General features: G+C 36.2%; 1 protein-coding gene across 1 annotated transcript in view; it reads left to right on the forward strand.

Annotated features, from left to right (window-relative positions):
• Positions 1-27,112, forward strand: part of LOC125660128 (ionotropic receptor 25a-like) — a 63,442-nt gene that overhangs the window by 27,563 nt on the left and 8,767 nt on the right. Inside the window, exons 2-10 of the mRNA XM_056149322.1 lie at positions 5,368-5,508; positions 11,030-11,359; positions 12,741-12,934; positions 15,559-15,735; positions 19,720-19,824; positions 20,307-20,528; positions 22,551-22,654; positions 25,102-25,192; positions 26,719-27,034. Of these exons, the coding sequence (XP_056005297.1) occupies positions 5,368-5,508; positions 11,030-11,359; positions 12,741-12,934; positions 15,559-15,735; positions 19,720-19,824; positions 20,307-20,528; positions 22,551-22,654; positions 25,102-25,192; positions 26,719-27,034 (1,680 nt within the window). The remainder of the gene's footprint in view (positions 1-5,367; positions 5,509-11,029; positions 11,360-12,740; positions 12,935-15,558; positions 15,736-19,719; positions 19,825-20,306; positions 20,529-22,550; positions 22,655-25,101; positions 25,193-26,718; positions 27,035-27,112) is intronic.

Consider the following 27,112-nt stretch of genomic DNA (forward strand, 5'->3'; position numbering starts at 1 on the left):
TTCTTGGATATTATTCCTAGATTCATGAGCTATGAAATATTAATAAGATGATTATCTGCTGCTGGATTTAGAGGTTGTCGATTAGTTTATTCGTCGTTTGTCGTGAGGTTCCTTATCATGTGTATTCACAGACATGTTCTGCTTTTTCTGGTTTTATCAACGAAAGGGAATTGTCTGAATGGAACGATTGGCAAGTTTCTTAATTTTCTTTTTTTTAGTCTTTGTTTTGATAAAATGTACTAGTGGTGTATGGTACATATATGTCTTTTTCGTCCACTAGTTCCATGAATTTTAATTTTTTGCGTATATCATTCGAATGTTTATTGGGAAAATGGTATAAACACTTTTTAGATAATAAACAGACAAAATATCACTCATGTATACGTGTAAGTACTATTTAGGGGTATACATGTAGATGTACTTGTGTATTCTTGTCATAATATTGTTTTTGTTTGTTGTTTAGTCCCTTTATGAAGTTTCACTAATATCTTCCGCATCTGCTTCGTACTTAGATAATTTATTGAATATAGACGCTAACGGCAAACTAACAACTTAACTTTATGACAAACGGGATCATTTCAGCTTCTTCATCGTCAACTTCCTATATTTATGTAACAATATTTCATTATCACCTGCATATGGTGTTTATATCTCTCAAACGGTTCAAGATGCAAGAGCTTGTTCTTTGAATGATCAGTTTTTAAATCGAGGCAGGCTACTGACAAACAAGTTGATGTTACAGGGGTTTCAACAGTCAGCATTTCGTAAATTCTAAGATCGTTATAACGATCTACATGTACATCTAGTTTGTCTATACAATCTATCATAGAGTCAAATGCTGTCTGACGTGTTTCATACCTAATGTTAGGCCGTTCTTTGTGCACTGATTTTGACTACGGATTTCTCCGTTTACCTTATCAAGATATAGGGATCACGGTGGATGTGACCGGTCGACAAGGGATGCTTTCTTCTTCTATGCACCCGATCCCACCTCTGATATATCCAGGGGTCCGTATTTGCTTAACTCTTAATTTTGTATTCCTCGTGGGAGCTGAGATTGATCACTTCGTTATCTTCACTTTTTTTCATTTAGACCTTACCAACTGTAAGTGAAGTGTCACGAATTAAAACCTGTGCATGACGCTAACGGCCGTATCATTGAAGGCTCTTTATCTCATCACACAGGTCTCCGATATTTAAGGTTTCATCCGAAATACCAATGACTCATACTTCCAAATGGAAATGATGTGGCAAAGAAGCTGTTACTATCTATTTTTACGTCTTGGGTTTGACGTGGCCAATGTACGAGCCGATCTTGAACCCTCGATTTCCCATTTAGATATAATGAATGCGCTAACCACCAAACCACCACAAGCGGTCTCTTAGTGGCTCAGTAGTTAAAGCAAAGGCTAAAGTATAGTTGTAAAATTTCTGTTGCGATAATAAAAAAAATATTGCATTCTCTAATGCTCAAAGAAATTTCAATACACATAGTTTAGATAGAACATATTTAAAAACGTAGTTTATGTGGCGTAAAATAACATTTCCCCATCCATTTGTCTTTTTAAAAAAAAATAACAACTTGTTTTAACACATACCTATATATTTACTAATCATCTAATAGTTTTGGTTTATTTCAGTTCCTGAATAACACGTAATTCATCTGTTCGTATAAGGCATATGTTCTTGCCAAATTAAAATAAAATGACTCAAACTCGTACTCAATCACTATTAACACCACAGTATTGCGATGTCTAAATCCCTAAAACGTTCCTTACAAAGATTAACATGTATAAAGATAATAGAGAGGTTTAGCAAACCAACTTGTACGTGTGCTAAACCTCTCTCATACACCTGGATCTATACCTTTATTTCTTGTAGCAGATAGCTTGTATTAACTTGAAGTATCATGCGATGATTTGTATAAACCCCTCATACATACAACCTATGTGCATTAATTTCTTATCTTTAGAAAAATATAATTTTATTTGATGAGTTTCATTTTAGGAAATGAGTTTCCATGTCCAGTGGAAAGATAGGTATTTTCTTTTATCGAGAACACACGTTAATTACTGGTGTACATGTACATTTGTGTAAACTATCTAATGAGGCACGGACATGTGCAGGTAGCTGGTATAAACCATTACGACATTTTAAAAAAAAAATCTATCTAAACCAACTTTACCCTTCACTGCAGAATTCTCGGTAGATTAAAACTAGATCAGAACTACACTGTAGATGTCATTCTAATTCTGAAAGTGGTGCCAGTATTGATGGCAAGCTTTTACAAATAAATATAAATTATGGATTAATGATTTCAGTTACATATACCTCACAGGGCTCGCAAGCTCAATTGAATATGATTCCGAAGTCTCTTAAGAACAGAATTTCATCAACCGATATTTAATCTACACTGACGTTGCTATCGAAAATCATTATCGAAAATCAACCCACGTAATGCTTTGTAATTAATATTTTGATTAACGTTCACACGAGAATATGCATTTGCTGTTCACGAATACGTGGATGTGTCATATTACGTTATAAAAATTTGAGAATGTCGTCGACAATCTTCAGATTTATAGTGGAAGTGTTTCGCTTAAATTAATCATTAATCATAAATATTTATAAGAAAATACTGAGGACCAGCATTAGACTTCACTACCGTTATCATCAGTCACTATCGCTCATCACGCACTCACTACCGTTATCATCAGTCACTATCGCTCATCACGGACTCACTACCGTTATCATCAGTCACTATCGCTCACCACGGACTCACTACCGTTATCATCAGTCACTATCACTCATCACGGACTCACTACCGTTATCATCAGTCACTATCGCACATCACGGACTCACTACCGTTATCATCAGTCACTACCGTTATCATCAGTCACTATCTCTCATCACGGACTCACTATCGTTATCATCAGTCACTACCGTTATCATCAGTCACTATCGCTCATCACGGACTCACTACCGTTATCATCAGTCACTATCGCACATCACGGACTCACTACCGTTATCATCAGTCACTATCGCTCATCACGGACTCACTACCGTTATCATCAGTCACTATCGCTCATCACGCACTCACTACCGTTATCATCAGTCACTATCGCTCATCACGGACTCACTACCGTTATCATCAGTCACTATCGCTCACCACGGACTCACTACCGTTATCATCAGTCACTATCGCTCATCACGCACTCACTACCGTTATCATCAGTCACTATCGCTCATCACGGACTCACTACCGTTATCATCAGTCACTATCGCTCATCACGGACTCACTACCGTTATCATCAGTCACTATCGCTCATCACGAACTCACTACCGTTATCATCAGTCACTATCGCTCATCACGGACTCACTACCGTTATCATCAGTCATTATCGCTCATCACGAACTCACTACCGTTATCATCAGTCACTATCGCTCATCACGGACTCACTACCGTTATCATCAGTCACTATCGTTATCATCAGTCACTATCGCTCATCACGGACTCGGTTTTCATCATTGCCGTTCAACATGACCGTTCTCAATTCAATTCAAAGTTTTCAACAAAGTTAATGATTTACATTGACGCTTTATTCACTGAAAAGTCTTCTTTTAATTCCTCATCACCAATTTAGCGTTAAACACATGTATAACACGAAACATGCATGTATGTGCATATATACGTTTATGTATATATCTATGTATATACAATGTGCGTGTATGTGTTTGTATATGAACATATATGTGTACATGTATGTACACTGGCGTGTGTATATATATATACATATATATATATATATGTGTGTGTGTGTGTGTGTGTGTGTGTGTGTGTGTGTGTGAAAGGTGAAGATAACAGTGATCAATCTCATAACTCTTATAAGCAATACAAAATAGAGAGTTGGGCAAACACGGACCCTGAATATACATGTACCAGAAGTGGGATCAGGTGCCTAGGAGGAGTAAGCATCCCCTGTCTACTGTTCACACCCGCCGTGAGCCCTAAATCTTGATCAGGTAAACGGAGTTATCCGTAGTCAAGATCAGTGTGCCAAGAACGGCCTAACAATCGGCATGAAATACGCCAGACAGCATTTGACCCAATGGTAAACTAGGTCGTTATAACGACTATACAATTTGCGAAATGCTGATTTTTAACGAGACTGTTGAAACCCCTGCACCATCAACTTGTTTGTCAGTAGTCTGCTTCGGTTTGAAAACTTACCATACGCAGAACAATTGAGATAATTAAGATATATATATATATATATATATATATATATATATATATATATCCCTCCCCTCGCGTCTGACATGGTGTGTTAGAGAAATGTCGAAAGTGTAGTGGACATGTTAAATATTTGTTAAGCATGAAAAAAGCCATCCCTCTAGCCTTTCGAATGGATTCATTTGTCCTATTGCTTTCTCCCTCCTTTAATTGTTATATCTGAAAAATTCAACCATATTAATCTTAATCAATGTTTAATCGATGTAAATTTTTATCTTATTAAGAAAAATGGCTGGAATGGTGCAATCTATGCGATAAGCACAAAACAATTAATGGATTAAATCAATACATGTATACGTTAGATTGATTATTGGCCTGTTTCTGTACTTCTATGGGGCAGAGATTATTCAAAAGCTTTTATAAATCTTGTGGCCTTCAATTCGACATATAGACTATTCGACGATGTTTTATTTATTAACAGTATTCACTTTCATTCATACGTTGATATACCCCGGTGAATTCGAAACAAAAGACACCACAGTCTTCCACATCTGCTTTATACGGACTGTATTTAGAAATTTTACTGAACATGGACGCAAACAGGAAACGAACAACTCAATTTTAAGACGGGGTAACGTCAACTTCTTCATCCGTGGCCGAGTGGTTAGAGCCTCGCGTTCAAAATCACACGACCCCTTACCTCTGTCGGCGCGAGTTCGAATCCCGCTCGCACCGGTAAGTGAGAAAGTTTCCCAGTTTACTTTCGGAAGGTCGGTGGTGTCTTCCCAGATCCTTGTATCTGGGTTCTCTCTTCCATCAATAACAACTTGGCGCCACCAGATAACTGAAAAATTGTTAAGTGTGGCGGAAAACATCAATCAATCAACTTCTTAAATTCATCGTCAATGTCTCATAGTTATGTAGCAATATTCCATTACCACTTGCATATGGTGTGCATGTCTCTCAATCGATTCGATACGTGAGAGCATTTATTTTGAAATGGGGACAAGCTTTTGACAAATAAGTTGATGTTTGTTTGTTTAGCATCCGGTTTATTTCTATCTTAGGGTCCACGCAATAACATATGCATAAATGTACTCCTATGTAAAGTTACGGATTTGATCTTTTTCCAGGTATAATTAACAATGCATGTTCTCACGAGCAATCAGAAAATGACAGCCTTGGCACTTCTACGATGGAACTGAACAACATTACGTTTAACGTAATATGGTCACGAGCAGACTTCACAGAAATCTTCCAAGTCCTTCAAAAAGGTAAAAAAGCAAATTCTTAAAAATTAAAGTGTCACTTCGATTTTCTTTTGAATATAGATAAAGAAGCACGCTGCAATTAAAAATGATTCCTGGAAAATAAACATTGTTACTGTATATATTGTAAAGTTATTAGCTAAGCTAGTAGTTCTACACTTGAATAGAATACATGTGCAAAACTGTACATGAAAAGAATTGTTGCTTAACCACGAGATTTACGTAAAGCACGGCTAACTGTGTCCGACATAAAGTACGTATATGTAATCATTGAATTTTAAGATCAAACTTAATGTATTTTCACCGTAGAATCTTCAGTAAAATTGATTATATTACAAAACATGCTTAGCATCTGTTGTATAGACATACATGTAGCACAGAAATAAAAGATACTTCGTAATCTGAAATATTGGTGAGATTATAATGTGCGTTGCCTACGTGGTATGCATATGCGCACGGAAATTTTTGATACCGTTCAAAATTAAATCACAGGTATTGTCATACACCAGTCTAGTCAAAGTTCGATCCGGATCATAGTGGGATTGTGTTCTATAATACTGAAAATAATTTATATTTTCAGCTATTTTGAATGGGTTTTGAAAACCATACTATCTGTAATTATATACTTTCTGACTTCAAAATATACACAATACTATGATAATGTCATAGGCAGAGATCTTTGATAATACCATTTTAAATTTGGCCTCATAGCTGACTTTGACCCCTGTCATAGGGTTTGTTCAGAATGGCTGATGGCGGAATATAAATAAGTCAGTTCTGACACAACGCTTGATGTGCATACACTCAAAAGTACAGTATCCAACAATATCTCTGACTGCCTGCTCTTTAATTAACAATAGTAAAAGTGTTTTATAGCCCACATGGAATGAACAGTTCGCTCCAAAGGTTATGGGGAGTAGTCATGCGACACCCAACCTGTGTAAAAGGGGTGTTGCAAAATGTGGAACGGAACGGAAAATATTGTATGCAATAATGTTATGAGGATGTCAACATTTTGCAAAATAAAAGGTTTATCATGATCAAGGGAAACAGAAATTACAGAGAGAAAGGGAAGTCATCCACAGAATCCTTCATAATAATACATTTTAAAATCATTAACTTACCATGAAAATATTAATAATAAAGAAAGATAATTATACTGAAAAAGACTTGAATTTAATTTTTTTATCTCCAATGAATACCCCCCCCCCCCCGAAAACAACATTGTAAAAATTATTTTTTATCCACGATTTTCCCCAAACATAGCCGTCTTAAATCAAACTTGCTTTTATTCGTAATTTAGTTCTACACCTGGTATAATACATGTATGTATTTATGTATCACATCAAATTTTAAGCGAAGGAGTTGGATGTGTATATAAGGTTTGCCTTTGTTACCGACATCCTGCGGATTAGTGTTGAACCCGAAGAGATACATCTTCACAAGTCAAGGGTTATTGATTCGTTACATCGCACTAACCCTTGACATCAGTGACTATCAATATCTTGGGCTCGTTCTGATTGGTTCCACAAAAGAGTGGGAACCAATGAGTATGCGGTTTTATTTCTAACAATGCGAAGCGAGAGATTCAAATAACACGTGTATTGATACCTACAGTTATGGCTATTTCAATCGTTTAAGCAATATTGTCTTAAGCAAAAAGGTTTCCAAACTTGATCTACTATCAATAAACGTAATTAGTGGGGGTAAATATTACAACTGCGCGTGTTTATCAATACAGCCGTATGAGATCGCGTCATTTGTATCCATGTACACCATAACAAGATGCAGTGATTTCATTAGATGTCTATGACTTTTCAACACTATACACGACCATTCCGCACGATGAATTAAAGACTAGACTTTTTGACATCATAGACAGTTGCTTCTTCAACAAAAATTGGAAAAAGGAAATATTCATATCTAGTGATCAGTCATCCAAAAACTTACTTTGTTAAACACCACTCTGATTCCACGCACAAGTACTCTGAAGTTGAAATAAAAAATATGCTAGAGTTTCTCATTGACAATATCTTCGTGGTCTTTGGTGATCAGGTCTTCCAACAGTCTGTTTGAATCCCCATGGGCACGAATTATGCTCCTTTGTTAGCTGACCTTTTTCTATATTCATGAAGCAGAATTTATTCAAAAACTTATACGCGAGAAGAAGAAATATCATGCTTTGGCTTTCAATTCGACATTTAGATATATCGCCGACGTTTTGTCAATTAACAATGATAACTTTCATTCATATGTCGATTCGATATATCCCTGTGAGCTCGAAATAAAAGACACCACATAATCGTCCACTTCTTCTTCATACTTTTTTTTTTATTGAAAGTAGACATTAACGGCAAACTGATAACTCAACTGTATGACAAACAGGATGATTTCAGCTTCTCCATTGTCAACTTCCCATATTTATGTACATGTAGTAATATTCCATTATCACCTGTATATGTTGTTTATATCTCTCAACCGATTCGATACACAAGAGCTTGTTCTGTGTATATTCAGTTTTTAGATCGAGGCAAGCTACTGTCAAACAAGTTGATGTTACAGGGGTTTCAATAGTCTCGATTGAAGTCAGCATTTTGCAAATTCTATGGTCATTATAACGATCTAGCTCGTCAATACAACCTATCATTGGGTCAAATACTTTCTGACATGTTTCATACCGATTGTTGGGCAGTTCCTGGCACACTGATTTTGACTACGAATAACTCTGTTATCCTGATCAGGATATAGGGCTCACAGCGGGTGTGACCGGTCGACAGGGGATGCTTACTCCTCCTAGGCACCTGATCCTACCTCTGGTGTGTCCAGGGGTCCGTGTTTGCCCAACTATCTACTTTGTATTGCTTATAGGAGTTATGAGATTGATCACTGTTCGTTATCTTCACCTTTCATGTTTTATTTATAGTGGATTGCGTAGTGGTCTAATTAACCCAACTTTTATATAGTGACTGGTGTCAAGGGTTAGTGCAAGGTAACGAATCAATAGCACTTGACTTGTGAAGATGGAAGAGATACAGCGGGAAAGAAAGTTTGAAACAAAACCAACGAAAACTAGGGTGAAGTTTACGATCCATAGTATGAGAAATTAAAAGATATGAAATAGCTAAAAGACTAACAGACAATTTATGCTTGGATGGGATTAAAAGGTAATCTCATTATTAATGACCTTTTGTTTAGAAATAAACTGGTAGAAGTCCTCCCTATTTAGGATTGGAGTGGTGCGGTCACAAAGTCTCTGTTACTTAAAAAATGATATATCAAACACAAGATGCTTAACTTGCAGACTTAATAAGATCATGAATTGTTGGTACTATGTGTAAATTTACACGTAAATGTGTGTTAATGACGTTTTGCCACTGGGGGTGTTATAAAGTACGTGTATTCTTTCCATTCTTTACCCATACATGTAGGTGTCGCTGCTCCCTAACACATCTGTCAATGCCGAAATTTCAAACTTCTTGTAAAACGCTTTGTAAATTCTTATAATAATGTTTAACTTCCCTTAATCAATTTGTGATGCAGAATTTTAAGATAAAATTGTAATACCGCTTGTAAACAAATTCCCAAAATTTTGATTTTAATCATAACAACGTATTTTCTTCCGATTATTGGTGTTATCTTAGCTACGTTAATCATTCTAATTCTTAAATTCTGTTCAGTTTTTCCGTTCCGTTCCGCGTTTTAGCAACACCCGTATAAATGGGAGGCAGATACAAAATTCTGTTTTGGCTACTGAAGAAGTATCTCTGTTTCTCGCATTTATACCGTTCTTGACACACTTATTTGACTGCGGATAACTCCGTTTACCTGATCAGGATATGGGGCTCACGGCGGGTGTGACCGGTCAACAGGGGATGCTTACTCCTCCTAGGCACCTGATCCCACCTCTGGTGTGTCCAGGGGTCCGTGTTTGCCCAACTATCTATTTTGTATTGCTTGTAGGAGTTATGAGATTGATCACTGTTCGTTATCTTCACCTTGCATTTATACCTCAAAACACATTTCCAAATTCTTTACCATATTCAATCTGCAACATAGACTTTGAATTTCACTTTGAATTTTAAACTAACACAACTCTTTTCTCCAAAACCCTTTAAATTTTAACTGCAATTTCAAATTTATTTTTCAATTCTCTTTGCATATTTTTACTTTAACAAGTGAACGCTGGTTACTCGTGTCTTACGAGTCCGTTGGTTATATCCCCGTCTGAGCAAGCCGGTACCTTATAAACAACTAAATAATGTCCATACACATTTAGTAACCCTTAGGGAACCTCCCCTTACGGTGACCTATGTGACCAGCATACATTGATTTCCCCACGTTACTCATTTGTTACTTTCATTTACAAATTATGGTCCCGTGGGGATCCTGGTTAGAATAGGGCTCCAGTACCCCTTGCCTGTTGTAAGAGACGACTAAATGGGACAGTCCTTCGGATGAGACCGCAAAAACCGAGGTCCCGTGTTAAAACAGGTGTGCCACGATAAAGATCCCTCCCTGCTCAAAGGCCGTAAGCGCCGAGCATAAGCCTAAATTTTGCAGCCCTTCACCGGCAATGGTGACCTCTCCATATGAGTGAAATATTCTCGAGCGGGACGTTAAACAATATGCAATCAATGATTACTCAAATGTAAGAAAACTCAAACTAAGTTTTAGAATTTTTCACGAAATCCAAGCCTGTGGCAACTCTAATGTCATAAAGACGAAAAATTCCCGGGCTTTTTATCATTAGTTTTTGACAAACTAGTAGTCATACATTTGCATGGCATTTCACTTAGAAGAAAATGTATGACAGATACAACCAAACTAATATATGTGATTTAATAACTATCATATTGCATAAATATCTTACAATTAGAGTATTCTTTCCCAAGTGAAGAGGGGCCTCCGTGGCCTAGTGGTTAGAGCATCACGCTCCAAATCACACGGCCTCCCACCTCTATCGGCGCGGATTCGAATCCCACTCGCGCCGGTAAGGGAGAAAGTTTCCCAGTTTACTTTCGGAGAGAAAGTTTCCCAGTTTACTTTCGGAAGGTCGGTGGTCTCTTTCCAGTTACATTTTATCTGGGTTTTCTCTTCCACCAATAAAAACTGGGCGCCATCAGATAACTGAAAAATTTTTGAGTGTGGCGGAAAACATCAATCAATCCATCCCAAGTAAAGATTGATTGATTGTATATTATTTAAAGTCCCTCTCGATAATTTTTCACTCAATACAGAAAAAACCTGGGGAAATGGTCATATATACTGATTTTGAATAGATTTGTATTAAAAAGGATCCCTGTGTTCATGTACATTACGTCAAATTCATGTACTTTTGGTTTTTGTCTATATATATATATATATATATATATATATATATATATATATACATATACATTGTCAGTTTCATGATATTTGATGATCGTTTAGTTAAACAGTCAAAGTCAATACCATAAAACGCAAACAATTTTCATGGCAGGTACCCTGTTACATGTAAATAACTGATCTTTACTTTTTGACCTTTCAGTGACAGAACTAAGAAGAAACAATGCCGATCTCGTCTATGTCAATTCTACCGATCGTCGTATCATCATGACAATCTCAAACCTGAACACAACGCCTACTCTGCACCTCAATGATGTCGATCAAGGGACTGTTGAAAACCTCGTGGCCCCCGATAAGTATTTCCCTTGCCAGGTGGCGCATCCGAAGCAGAGCAATGTCCTTGCAGAAGCCTGTTCAGCGGTTTTGTTTGGAAAAAATTATTTTCACGAGGAAGCCATTACAATCATGGTTACGCAAATTTTAACGAACCTCCAATGGAAATCAATGGTTATATTTTTTGAGAACTCAAGCGGTAGGTGATAAACCTTTTATTCATGAAATAATGCATTACACCGTCATATGACAGATATAAATCAATTCAACAGACTCAGAATAAAATATTCATTGATAATGACAATCATCTTGTTTAACGGAACATCAAGAAAACATGCATATGCAGCAATGACTTTAGTAATATGCAAATTATTACGATATTTTATAAAAGGCTCATGACCTATCCTTCCAGCGGTACCTGAAAGACTTTGTAACATTCTTTTTGACCCACTCATCATCTATCACATTGGGTAATCTAATTAAAATCAGACTTCTTAGATCCGCGCCGTATACTCTGCGATTGTGAGCGTATCCTAGGATCTGATTTTAATTAGATTGTCACATTGGGATACTACAGTATGGTTTACTGCAAAAGTGGATAACCTAGAATGGGGCTAAAACTTTACATGAGTATATGTATGGGACATTTTAAATTATTTTTCAAGGGTCGCAGAATCACATTAAATCATATTATCATTCCCAAGCTTTGTGGACTCAAGTGTTTTCATTTTTCAAATTATGGACCCTAGGTGTCAGAGTGGGACTAGAATCGGGGATCAAAGTTTACATAGCACATGTACATAAATGTAAAACTTATACGGTATCAATTTTGATGCACCAGATGCGCATTTCGACAAATAATGTCTCTTCAGTGATGCTCAAGCCGAAATTTTGGAAATTCGAAATAACAATAAACTTGTAACAGCTAAAAGGAATACTAGAGTGCCAAAAAACTGGAGCCTAATTCGTCCAGGGATAAGAGCTATGCATGAGGGAGATAATCCTTAATTTTGAAATGAATTTCTAAATTTTATCTCAGCAATTAAATATGCATCCGTATTTTCAAGCTTAGCTACTGGGCTCTAGAGACTCGGGGACTAACAGTCCACCAGCAGAGGCTTCGACATAAACAAATAAATCTTTAAAAATATTCTCCAGTAACAACAGTAACAACCCTATGAGGCTAAGATGGAGTCAAAAGTTTTCGTAGGAATAAAAAGGGTACAGGTATCTTTTAAATTTTTCTGATGAAGAACAGCCGGGTCAATGTGACTCAGGTGAGCATGGTGGACCGAGGACCTCATGTTTCTTACAGCAGTGGAACAAGGTAGTAAAGTACATGAATGTAAGATTGTAGCGAATCAACCCCCTTTTTGTTGATGTTTGTCAAGAATTTTCACACAGTTGAAGTAAGCACGTCCAACTACCCCCTCCCTCACTCCCTCTTGAAAAGCGATGCTGCGTGTCTGGGGTATTATATACACGCCTTGATTTTATTGTAAGGTCAGCAACCTTTAAATTGTTTCCTCTTGGGGGAAATTAAATCATTATAACAGTTTGTCGTTTATGCTTTATTTCAGAGCACAATATAGGTAGTATCTTGGCAAAAGCAAATGAGAATGGAATCGTCAACAGGATATTTAATGTTGATATGTTAAGGACTAGGAAGGATATTCAAAATGTGTTGGATTTGATTCATGGTGAACTTACGGAGAGGATGGTCAATATCACAATTATTTGTCACATGGATTGCGCACGCCGTATATTGAACGAGGTAACTATTTACTTAATTGATATGGATTTCAAACATTAAGAGAAACATATACTAGCAGTGGGGTTCAATTCAATTTCTTAACGCTAAATCCGCGATTTCATTGAAACCTGGAAATTAGCTGCATAACTGAAGTAGAGGTTCTGACATGTCCAAAATAGTCATAGTGTTACTATAACATGAAAGGCGAAGATAACGAACAGTTATCAATCTCATAACTCCTATAAGCAATACAAAGTAGATAGTTGGGCAAACACGGACTCCTGGACACACCAGAGGTGGGATCAGGTGCCTAGGAGGAGGAAGCATCCCCTGTCGACCGGTCACACCCGCCGTGAGCCTTATATCCTGATAAGGAAACGGAGTTATCCGTAGTCAAAATCAGTGTGTCAAGAACGGCCTAACAATCGGTACGAAACACGTCAGACAGCATTTGACCTAATGATAGGTTGTATTGACGAACTAGATCGTTATAATGACCATAGAATTTGCGAAATGCTGACTTCAAGCGAGACTGTTCAAACCCCTGTACCATCAACTTGTTTGTCAGTAGCTTGCCTCGATTTAAAAACTGACTATACGCAGAACAAGCTCGTGCGTATCGAATCAGTTGAAAGATATAAACACCACATGCAGGTGATAATGGATTATTGCTACATAAATATGGGAAGTTCACGATGGAAAAGCTGAAATCATCCCGTTTGTCATACAGTTGAGTTGTCAGTTTGCCGTTAATGTCATATTTTTTTTTTAATTTCAACTTCAGAGTATTTTTGCGTGGAATCAGAGTGGTGTTTAACAAGTAATTTTTTGGGTGACTGAACACTAGATATGAATATTTCCGTTTTCCATTTTTGTTGAAGAAGCAACTGTCTATGATGTCAAAAAGTCTAGTCTTAAATATATCGTGAGGAATGGTCGTGTAAAGTGTTGAAAAGTCATAGGCTTTAATGCTATTGATGTAATGTATTTAGTGTAAGATTACCGAGTACCTAAACCACCCAGGCATCAAAATTTAGAAGTCTGACAGGTTGCTAAATCTTGAGGTAAATTTTGAGAATTTTTAAAAAAAAATATTTGGCATTTTTAACAAGAGAGCCACTTTAAACCAAGTTTTCTCAAATGGGCTTATGTACCATCACACTGAAATGAAGCAATTTCAGTGTTTTATTTCTGGTTTAGGGTGGCCTTTTGTAACAATTTGCAATTATTTGGACCCATTACGTTACATCTACTATATACTCTATATAATATAATCACGGTGATGTTTATGCTTATCAAATAAAGATACAATGTACTATCAACATTCAATATTTTGGGTAAACACAAGTATAAAATAAATCTAACAGTGTATAGTAAAATATTTGTAAAAAATATTCAAGAAAAAAGTATATTTTATAGGCGAAATTGCTTACAAGTGCGCTATACCTTTTTGGTATAGATCATCTTTAGGATGACGAGGATGCAGACCGATAGCAATGGGTAACCTGAGTGACTCAGGTGAAGTTCACTTCTGCTTCTTACTTAGATATTTTATTGCAAGTAGAAATTACCGGCAAACTAATGACTCACGATTAACTGGATGATTTCAGCTTCTCCATTGTCAACTTGCCATATTTATTTAGCAATATTCCATTATCGCTTGTATGTAAATCTTATACGGTACCAATATGGTGATTATATCTCTCAACTGATTCGAAACGCAAGAGCCTTTTCTGCGTATGATCAGCTTTTAAATCGATGCAGGCTACTGACAAACATGTTGATGGTGCAGTGGTTTCAACAGTTTCGTTTAAAGTCAGCAATTTGCAAAATCTATGGTTATTATAACAATCTAGTTTGCCGATATAGCCTATCATTGGTTCAAATGCAACCTGGCTTGTTTCATACCGATTGTTAGGCCGTTCTTGGCACAACGATTTTGACTACGGATAACTCTGTTTACCTGATCAAGATATAGGTTTCACGGCGGGTGTGACCGGTAAATAGGAATGCTTACTCCTCCTAGGCACCTGATCCAACCTTTGGTATATCCAGTAGTATGTGTTTGCCCGATTCTCGATATTGTGTTTCTTATGGGAGTTATGAGATTGATCACTGTTCTTTATCTTCACTTTTATATATACGTATATAGTGTATCCATGTAATTATTGGATATACGAATCAGATATGGTTTAAACTCGCCAACTTTTGTAGCTTGCAAGTTGTCTCCACCTCATATGATAGGACCCCTCTCCCTCACTCTCTAATATATATGTTATTAGTTTATTTTAATATTGACTCTAATCATCATTGACTCCTTGTGTAAAATATTTCGCCATTGTTTTAAAGGTGTTTTTGTTATTCGCTTACTGTATTGAAAAACGATCTTCGGTTCACTGACAAGTGCATTATAAGTATATAGTCTGCTCTTAACTTATGCAAGTATCCATGTCAACCATCAAATCATCATAAGATAAAGTGTACTGTGCGTAGTTTCACTAATTCAGACATCAAAGCAAATCGTACATTATCCTTGGCATGATTTACCCAATAATAAAATTTTCATGATGCACTACATTAGAATTTATTCTATCTAATATGCACTTTGTTCAATACCAGTAAAATTTACTTTTTTATTGTTACAGGCAAATGGATATGACACTCTGCCAGCAAACTTCCGCCGTACAGCACTTCGAGATCACACTTTCTGGTTCGTTGTAACTCCGCTTCCCAGCGATTTAAACGACTTAATGAATGCTTCCAGTGTGCTCGATAACGTTTGTGTGTTAAATCTGAACGTAACTACGACTGAATCTATATCGGTACGTGTAAGTATTCAAACTGTTGAATTCCCCAAATCATTATGTGAAATTATTACCAATTTAGTTTCCCCGTTGTTATCACTATTTAAGATGGTCCGAACGTAAAACATATATTAGTGTGTATAAAAATAGGTCTAGAGAAATTTAAATTCAGTTTTGATAGTAATATTTTTTCAGAAAGGATAGCAGTTTATAGACCAGTTTATGAATAAAGGTCTGTAGTCAATGATGGTGCGGTTAAACTGATATATTTAAATGTTGGATATAATTCCTTGAAATGTATCCATATAGCATGGCATCAGGTCTTCCAATTTTATAATAGACTATTTTTCTAAACTGACTGGAAAGCAATAGCGAATCGACAGTTTTAATGTTTTAGGCACATTACGAGAATGGATAGTACGTTTTAGAACTTGTTACTCGTCATATTTGCATGTATTTATAGACATACATGTACATGTACAATGAATATGTTCAAATCAAGTGTCCAAACACTTAACAGGCATCACTGTATATGTAAACATGAGCAATAAAACTGTCAGGTCTAAAAGGATCAACTTTAGACGTATCACAATTAGCTATAATTGTAAATTACAGGTACATACACTTACTGTACGTACATGTGGGTTTGCATTATACGTAGGGAACATGCTATAAACACAATTAGATCTATACGGAACGTTTCAGAGTTAAAAGTTACACCAGTTCTTCGTTCAAACTATAAAAAAGATGGAAAATCCCCCGTAACATCAACTTATTTGTAGCTTGCCTCGATTTAAATATTGATCATATGTAGAACATGCTTCCGTGTATCTAATCAGTTGAGAGACATGTACACCATATGCAGATGATGATAATGGAATATTGCTACACATATGTGAAAAATTGACGATGATGAAGCTGAAGACATTGTGTTTGTCATAAAGTTGGTATGAATCTCGCCAGACAGCATTCGACCTAACGACTGGTTGTATTTGCAAATAAGATCATTATAACGACCATAGAATTTGCGAAATGCTGACTTCAAACAAGACTATATTTACATCACCACTAATGACATAGTTGAAAGAAGATTAAGACCGTGTCGGAGGCCTTGTTTAAAACGGTTTATATTTATTTTATGCATTGTAAAGTTTGTAATCAAAATAAACTAAAGATATTTCAAAGTACATTTTTGAAACGGATTGATAAAAATGCAATATATGTAGTACTAGCAGGAACTTAATAGGAGATAGAAAAATGATACGTGTGCATAAACAAAGTTTAAGTATTTTAGTTCTCATTACCAGTTGAGAAAATCCAAGGGCTGTGGCAAAAGGGATCATTGATGTATAAAATATAGGCAATAAATCTGACTCGTCTATTTTTAGTCAGCTTTTTATGTCACGACATCGCTAGCTGAAGACTCATAAATGCTTAGAATGCTTTGACATTACCTGACAACAAAGACCGAGCTGTTTCCTTGTTCAGATTATTGGAAAACCTTCACAAATGCATTATACGTGTATTGATGATACAGAGTCTGGTTATTTTAGCTGTTATACCACATCTTTCTTTATAACTTCACATAACTCATCTCTTCAAACGCATTAACGTAACACATAACACGCTTTCAGCGAGACGTGATTGATTTTATCAGTTATTATTTTACTAATGTAAAACGTATACGGTACCAATTTTGATGCACCAGATACGCATTTCGACAAATAATGTCTCTTCAGTGATGCTCAACCTAAATGTTTGAAATCCAAAATAACTATGAAGTTTTGGAGCTAAATATAGCCAAAAACAGCGTGCCAAAATGTGATGTTATTTTCAATACTTATTTTAAAAAACCCAAACCAAATCAAGCTACAAGCTTTTATAATAAAAGCACGTTCATGTAATACGTATCAGATCTAGTTGAAGGTACATGTAGGTTACAATTCTGTTTCAAGTAGATTTTAAATTGGTATTTAAGGGTACATGTATTTCCAAACTAACGGAAATATCAACACTTTACACTCTTATACAATCATCATACACGTGTAGTAATGTAATTTTGCTGTCTGTAAACATCATGATATGGCAGTTGTGTTACTCTTTATAGATTTGAGAGCTCATTGTAGTTGTCAAAACTAGTTATAATTGTATTGTTTACTTTTACACACATCAGTAAATTTAATGCTTACAACTGAAATGACTACAAATACAATCATATTTCTGATCGATACGTTAACATAACCGTCACTATTATCTAAAGTAATCAGTCATTTAAACTTTTATTTGTGCATGTACTTCAGCCTTGCAAAACAGCTATGTATTCTAATTATGTGGATCAAATAACCATACTGCTTTTCCTGGCATAACTCGGAGGTTTATATCCGAATAATGCGTTCACTTTCGTTTGACTCAGATGAAAACATTTAATCCAGTTTGGTGTTGGAATATATTTTGTCACATGAAACTTTCAATGCAGCAAATTATATCATTGTAATTAAATTGTTAATGCTCATGCATTGATTGATATGTGTCCACAGATTCGTTACAGTTGAATGATTCACAAAAATGCTTCACAAATTATTGTAGGGCTGTAAGTCATCTCAGACTTCATGGTTCCACTAATCTGCGCAGTTTTTGTTGTACTACTAATCTGCGCCGTTTTTTGTTGTTCTACTAATCTTCACATTTTTTTTTATTGTTCTACTAATCTGCGCAGTTTTTGTTGTTCTACTAATCTGCGCCGTTTTTTGTTGTTCTACTAATCTGCACATTTTTTATTGTTCTACTAATCTGTACAGTTTTTGTTGTTCTGCTGATCTGCACAGTTTTTGTTGTTCTACTAATCTGCGCAGTTCTTGTTGTTCTACTGATCTGCGCAGTTTTTGTTGTTCTACTAATCTGCGCCGTTTATCATCTACTAATTTACGCAGTTTTTGTTGTTTTACTAATCGGCAGTTGTTGTTGTTCTACTAATCTGCGCAGTTTTTTGTTGTTCTTCTAATTTGCGCCGTTTTTGTTGTTCTACTAATCCGCGCAGTTTTTTGTTGTTCTACTAATCTGCGCCGTTTTTGTTGTTCTACTAATCCGCGCAGTTTTTTGTTGTTCTACTAATCTGCGCCGTTTTTGTTGTTCTACTAATCTGCGCAGTTTTTGTTGTTTTACTAATCTGCGCAGTTCTTGTTGTTCTACTGATCTGCGCAGTTTTTGTTGTTCTACTAATCTGCGCTGTTTATCTTCTACTAATTTACGCAGTTTTTGTTGTTCTACTAATCGGCACAGTTTTTGTTGTTCTACTAATCTGCGCTGTTTATATTCTACTAATTTACGCAGTTTTTGTTGTTTTACTAATCAGCGCAGTTTTTGTTGTTTTACTAATCTGCGCCGTTTTTGTTGTTCTACTAATCTGCAGTTTTTATTGTTCTACTGATCAACGCCGTTTTTGTTGTTCTACTAATCTGAGCCGTTTTTATTGTTTTACTAATCGGCACAGGTGTTGTTGTTCTACTAATCTGATCGGCTTTTGTTGTTCTACTAATCTGCGCAGTTATTGTTCTACTAATCTGCGCAGATTTTGTTGTTCTACTAATCTGCGAATTAAATTGAACACTGATAACCTATGTCATACTGTCAATATAGGAAGACTTTAGAAATCACAGAGAAGTTGGAGGAGAGTCAAATTAGTCAAGAATGAACTTAAATCCTTTCGTCGTATTCCTTACGTCTGGGATGAAATCAAATAGTCTACGTTGCATGATTTGTTATATAACGCCATTATAGGCTCATTAACCATGACAGTTTTGAAACAAAATTTTCCATTACTAGTACGTATGTACCTTCAAAGGAATCCCTAGCGGGCGTTGTATAATGAAAAGTGTCTGACTGTTGTACATGCAATATTTAAGAATATGATTATATTGAATCACTGGAACTGCTAATCAACATTTTAATGAGCATATAACTCCAGTATCAATTCATTTCTATAAGTATTTACTTTTGTTTAAGGACGCCAGTGGTTTGATTGATAAACAGAAAATGTTTGACCAGCTTGGGAATATGACGGAGCTTGTGAAAAGCACGGGTTCTTCAAACGCTATTATGGCGCTCAAGGTATACCCCAATGCATTCATTTTTCATACCAAATAAACAGGAAGATTGATATTTATCAGGAATCGTTATCAAATTATTGCTAGTCAAGTTTATAGTCTATAAAGATTCTAATTATACGTAGAACAATGTGTTTATTCCAAATTCACGGAGCTGTAATTTATCGGCAACCTTTCCCTTATCATACAAATCGTGAACAATAGACGAAAAGCTTTTAAAGTTGTTGAAATGTTGACAGTTTGGTGGCGGACACAATCGTAATTTTAAGACGCTAATTTGAAACCAAAATATAGTGACTAGAAAAGAAGATACATATATATTATATGCACAGCCATGCATGTATTTAGATCGAGGGACAGAACATTCGTTTTACAAAATTGTAGTTACAGTCACAATTGAAAACATCGTTTTATCTGGGATTTCCTTTTTTCTTCAAACTATTCAATATAATGATAATGCAATGCGATTCGTTGTTGCTGCTTTAGAACTACAGTCAACGTATATTCAGTCCAACATCGTGTCGAACATACCCACTAGCCACGCTCATGTGGAAGGAAAACTCGGACAATGTCACGACAGAACTAATAAGAAAGTTTGAAAATGTTGGAGATGTTGAAATCACAGGGACATACCATTTCCACTCAACCATATTTCCAAATATTGACCACGGGTTCAACAGACGGAACATGCTGGTTACCACAACTTGGGTAAGTACAAGTTAAGTAAATTTGGATAAACAATACAATGTGTTTGCAGTCGTATTTCAACTCGACTGAAACGAATGTTATGTGTCTTGTCTATACCCCAGTTTTGTATTTATTTTTATACTGCTTTACGGCCCATTTGAGAATGATTCACTCGTGTAGAGACGAAACCAGGGGGAGGGGGTTACAACATAATTCGACTTATGTATAATGGCGCTTACGGCCGTGGCACTGAGGGTTGTTTACTGTAGTACCTAACGCTTACCATGACACGGGACCTCATTTTCGTAAGGTCATGCCCAAAACGTCCATGACTCGCACTAATACCGGACACTTTGGTTAGGAACTGTCCCTGCTATGTTAAACGATCGAGAATCGAACCCAGCGTGTCTACTGGTTTCGAAGCGAGCACCTTACCCACTAGACTACCATGACAGTGTATATGTACACAATCATATTAAACATTGGCTTTCCAGAATTTCAGAAAAATACATCAGTAAATAAAGTTCAAATACACCTTGCAAATTTAAATGGAAGGTTGTTCGTGGTCCGCCTATATGTCTTGAAAACTCCTAACATCTGTACAATGTAAATGATTAATTTGTGCATAGAAAAACTCTAGACATGCTCATGTAAGAAATCCGTATTATCTATAGTTATGATTGTATGTATGTTGTTTTACATTCCATTCAAGAATTTTCCACCATAGAGAGACGTCAGCTTAAGGTGAATTGTTAATTGGCACAACTTTTGACCTACGCATATCTCAAGGTCTTTGTAGTTTTTAAGGTTACATCCGAAAGGCCCGTGATGTTCAATTAGCTTTGGGAAGACAGAATAGCTATGTTTTGTATCAATATATTTTACGTGTAGTTAGACGATGTGTGTGGAGTATATTGGCGACGCGTCACTGTGACAAACTAACACGGGACGTTTATTTGGACGTTAAATACCTCAATGGACGTGGGCTCAAATAAAGAAATTTAATATATTCTCTACAGTGCATTTTATGTAGGTTTCATTTCTTACAACATTCGGATTAGTATATATTGATAAAAAGTAAGACATAAAATGACAGAATTGCTCAAAAGCGTAATATTTGTAGAAGCGGGACTTTTCATTAGACATCATAAAAATCAAGCTGCATCATGGATATAGTCAGAAATTATATACTGCTAGTGTTCCATAATGCTTGTAAATTATCATGGAATAAGGATAGGCAACTTGCCCGTACCTTACTAACTGGTACCGGTTTAGTAGGCCAGAGTATGACAAATAAAATAGATGAGATGGGTTTTGAGTTGAAGACTTGTAACATGGCATCTTCCTGACCTGCCGCTCGCCAAAATTCCATAGGTAACGCTGCAATCACTTGGAACCGAAGCCGGGACTCCTGTTCGTTTATAAATTTTTGTTTCTTACCTTGTGTATTTTATTATACCGTACCTGAAGGCCAATCTCTAACGCTTGCAAAAAGCGTGAAACGATTGCATAAATCGAAATTGGGATGAAATGGACAGGGAATCCACAAATTTCGGAGAAATTGTCGCCGCAATAAATCAGAAATGGGGTGTGTGCAAGTAATATCCATACTTCAGGTACCTGTGATAAAACTACATATAAATAAAGCAAAATTATGATGGGGGGGGGGGGGGAGGAGTTATCAGAAATGTGCGAGTTAGAATATTGCAAAAAATTGTTTAAAGGAAAACATAGCAAGTAGCATGAAAACTACATAATACATGTTATTCTATGTATATTGATATATAGAAATAAGGTGTGTTGACCCCAGGGAATATAGATAATGCGGCCACAGTATTGCGGTGTACCTTTTTTGTCTAACTTTCTCAGAATGAATACGACGACACTGTAGGCCATAGTACATGTATTACCTTTTAGATCAAAATTCGTGATTTATTTGACGTCATAAAGTAGGGTTAAATTCCTACTTATTCATCTATGTACACAAAAAGCTGACATTGCTTAATGGTGTTTTTTGTTTAGATTAAATGTTTTCTTTTGCAGTGGCCACCATTCACCGAGAGAATTCAGAAAGATGGCAAAACCGTTGGCTATGTTGGTTTTTGTATTGATTTACTGGATGAACTTGCCAATGAATTAAATTTTACGTATGTATAGCATATATGGAATAGAAGAGAATTATGTTTTACCCATCAAATCAACGTTTTAGATGTGAAAGTAATTATGGGAAGAAATTGGAGGCATGTAATACTGTAGAGATTTTAATTATATCTCACATATACGTGATTTAGAAATGAAAGTCATTATTTTAGGAGTGCGATTAGACATAATTATACAATTCAATTGAGATTCCGATACTGTATTCCCCATCAAACTGAAATATATTCTAATGATGCTCTTTAGAAATAAAACTAATCGGTTATGGAGCGAAATTGCAATGGAGATTGTACAATGTAATTATTACAATTGATTTGCCCATTCTCTTCTTTGACTGGCCTATACATGTTTCAGTAGTGTATTTGGGGGAATTCTTCACACTCGCTATTTGTCCCTTTTGGTCCATTATCGCACTTACATGGCGTGTGTAAATGTAAAAAGGGGTAAATATTTCAATTTACTCATCCTTCCGAAGTAGCAAAAAACAGCTTTTAATTGGTGAATGTATTTAAAACGGGGCGAAATTGGTTTTCCAAGAAAAGGTGAAGATAACGAACAGTTATCGATATTATAACTCGTATAAAGAAATTCAATATAGAATTAAGAGTAATACATACATGGACCCCTGGACATACCATAGGTGGGATCAGATGCCTAGGAGGAGTAAGCATCCCCTGTCGACCGGTTACACCCGTCATGAGCCCTAAATCGTGATTAGGTAAATATAGTAATCCGTAGTCAAAACCAGTGTGCAAAGAACGGCCTCAATTAGTATGAAACGTGTCGGACAGCATTTTACCCAATGACAGGTTGTATTGGTGAATTAGAACGTTATAACGATCATAAAATTTGCGAAATGTTTAACTTTAAACAAGACTGATGAAACCCCTGTAACATCGACTTATTTGTCAGTAGACTGTCATGATTTAAAAACTAACCATACACAGAACAAGATCGAATCATTTGAGAGACATAAACACCATATGCAGGTGATTGATAATGGAATATTGTGATGAAATACGGAGTTACATATCAGTAATAGCTTTATCTCCGTAAATTCATAATCCAAACTCATTAAAAAGAATTATTGAATTGGTTTTCCGTCGTCGTGCGTTGAAAATTAAACATTTTTAACTTCTCAAACTCAGTATGTAGTGTTTATGTGTATATATACCCCCCCCCCCAAAAAAAAACACCCCACCCACTTAAATACATATGTAACATCTTCTTTTGTGCTATTGATACTAAATTGATATTTAGAAAGAGCTGGTAGTCGTAAATTTGATGACCCCAGGGGTAGGGGTTTTCGTATCGGGATGGGGCCAAAATGTGCGATCAATAGAAATTGATAACTATCATTCCAATTCTTTTCAAATTTGACATGAAGCATCTTTGAAACAAAGGGGGCATAAATGGTAAATTTCAGGATTCCTGCACCCCCGGGGCCTTAGTTGATGTACAGCAGGAAGGCCTCTACCACAATTGTAAATTTCATGATCCCCGGGGTAGGGGTTCTGACCCCAGGGTTGGACTTAGTATATAGTGTTTATGTTTAAGTTTGCTGATACTGTATAAAATCTAAATGCATACTTAGGAATAGCAGAAAAGGATGTACAAAAAATGGTGAATTTCACAACCCAGGGTTTTGACTCTAGAATGGGTTTTAATTAGTCATATCTTCTATTGTTTTCATGTTAATGCACCTATCATATTATGTAAAGCTTCTCATTATTGGATGCATTTTGAGGGCCTTGAAATTATAAGAACACATCTGGTTCTACATGTATACTGTTGCTGAACATTAGAATTTAGCTTAGACATTCAGAACAGGAATTTTTATTCTAGATTTCATAGCCCTTGGGAGTAGTGATACTTTTTCACTAGTACGCAGATGACGATAAGGCCTGTGGGCCTCTTGTCTATATATATATATATATATATATATATATATATATATATATATATATATATATATATTGATGTCAAGTCTGTGTGACATCATGCTGATTAGCCTCGTATTTTCTCCTTCGTAAATTACCTCTTCCTAGATCGTGGATGAAAAGTTGTTAGAGAAACTTAACCGACAAGCATTCTGTATTAAAATAAATAGAACGTTTAACTCGTACATAGTCAACTGTTTTAAACACGTGTAAAAAGTGGTGTTTTTTCGACAAGAATGGACGCTGTTAATATTGATGGGGAAATCAGATACTCAATGTGTGGAAAAGTCTGAAAAGTGAAAATGAAAAGGCATTGATTTGATAGACTATGTCTGTTGAAGAAATGAAATATTACTATCCATTTTCACTACATGTTGTATTCCAAGTTTCCATGTTTGAAATGTTCTGATTCACTAGCCAAGGTCAGAGTTGACCTTTGTGGTAGAACTAATCGTCTGATATAAATTATAGATGTACAGTCCCTTTTAACGTTTTAGGTATACGTATACTGAACCCCGTGATAACGAGTTTGGAAGCATTTTCCCTAACAGATCCTGGAGTGGAATGATAGGACAATTGGAAAGGAGAGTAAGTTTTAAAACGGATCATTATATGCAATTGCAAGAAAATGTATAGCAGAGAGTTGGGATTAAAAAAAGCTATCAAACACACGTATTGTACTGATTATATATATGACGCAAATCCTGGTCAACGATATTGAAATTTTTCATTCGTTTTAGAAATACATATATCTATAATAATAGGTTTTATCAGTTAACATGCTTGTATAGTTTAAGATAGTTTACATCGAATATTCTCATTTTGATAGTTTTAATTGACTTTCAGTTTATTTTGGTTTGGGATTATATTTATGCTTAGTCAAATTGCTTACATACTACTTACAAATAGTCAAAGGTCCTATTTGAGAATTATTAGTTTTTTAATGTAAGCCTTTGCTTGGTGCTTACGGCCATTGAACGGAGAGGCAATTAGTGGGGCGGTCCTTCGGAAGACGCCACAAAAAAACGAAACCCCGTGACACAGCAGGTGTGGCACTAAAGATCCCGCCATGCACAAAAGCCGTTATTCTCTTTAGAGAAGTCGAGAGGCATAGCCTTCATCGACTTCTCTTCGCAAGCATTCATGTTTTGATTCTGGAAAACGTGTAAATGCCGGAGTCGGTGACGGTTTATGTTTCGACCGACGTTTCGACTCAGATGTGCCTGGATTTACGCAATAGACAAGTTGTTTTCAAACATTTAACAGCAATGCACAAAACCGTCACAAGGAAATCAACACTTACTTGCTTTTAATCCATTTTCAACATGCCCCTGTCCCGGGTTTAAATCACAACTTTGATTACGTCAGCCTGCTTTTCTTTTAACTGGTCCCCTATTGTGACAGCTCCCAAGACCAGTTAACGTAAACCCGGGGGAGGGGACATGTTGAAAATGGATTTAAAGCAAGTAAGTGTTGATTTCCTTGTAACAGTTTTGTGCATTGCTGTTAAATGTTTGAAAACAACTTGTCTATTGCATAAATCCAGGCACATCTGAGTCGAAACGTCGGTCGAAGCATAAACCGTCACCGACTCCGGCATTTACACGTTTTCCAGAATCAAAATTTAAATGTTTGCGAAGAGAAGTCGATGAAGGCTATGCCTCTCGACTTCTCTAAAGAGAATAAAAAGCCGTATGAGCCAAGCAAAGGCCTAACTTTTGCAGCCCTTCACTGGCAATGATCACGTCTCGATATGTGAGACAAATTCTCAAGAGGGATGTGAAATAGTATAAAACCAAACCAACCAACTGATTAGCTACGCGAGAACATGTTTTTGCGTGTGATATTTCTATAAATTGAGACAGACTATTTGCAAATAGGTTGACTTTGCAGGAGTTTCAACAGTCTCTTTTACCAGTTATTATAGGCCGTTCTACGGATTACTCCGTTACTTGATCAAAAATACAGCGTGTGTGATCCGTGAACAGGGGGATGCTTACCCCTAAATACCTGATTCCATCTTTGGTGTTTCCAGTGTCCTTGTTTCTCCTCTCAATATTTATAGGATTCATTAGATTGATCGTTGTTGATCATATTCATCTTATTCATTACAGGAGGTGGATTTAATGGTTGCAGGAGCTTCCATACAGGGCTCCAGGGAGCAAGTAATGGATTTCACGCACCCGTTTTATTACGACACCACCACGATTCTGATAAAGCGACCAGATCCTGATGAAAACAAAATGTTTACCCTTGCAAAGCCGTTTAAGATAGAAGTCATAGTCTGCATCTTCTTCGTACTTCCAGTTTCGGCATTCTTACTGTTTATCATCGAGAAATTATCCCCGTACTATAAAATTCATGGACCAGACGGCAGGCAGAACTACCAGACATCATTCTGGTATATGTTTGGTGCGCTACTCACGCAAGGTGTGTGAAAAGAATAATAATGCATCTTTATATTTACTTTTCAATTTTTATGTCAATCCACGAATTAGAATACCTACG

The sequence above is a fragment of the Ostrea edulis genome, chromosome 9 (genome assembly GCF_947568905.1).
Source record: "Ostrea edulis chromosome 9, xbOstEdul1.1, whole genome shotgun sequence".
NCBI lineage: Eukaryota > Metazoa > Mollusca > Bivalvia > Ostreida > Ostreidae > Ostrea > Ostrea edulis.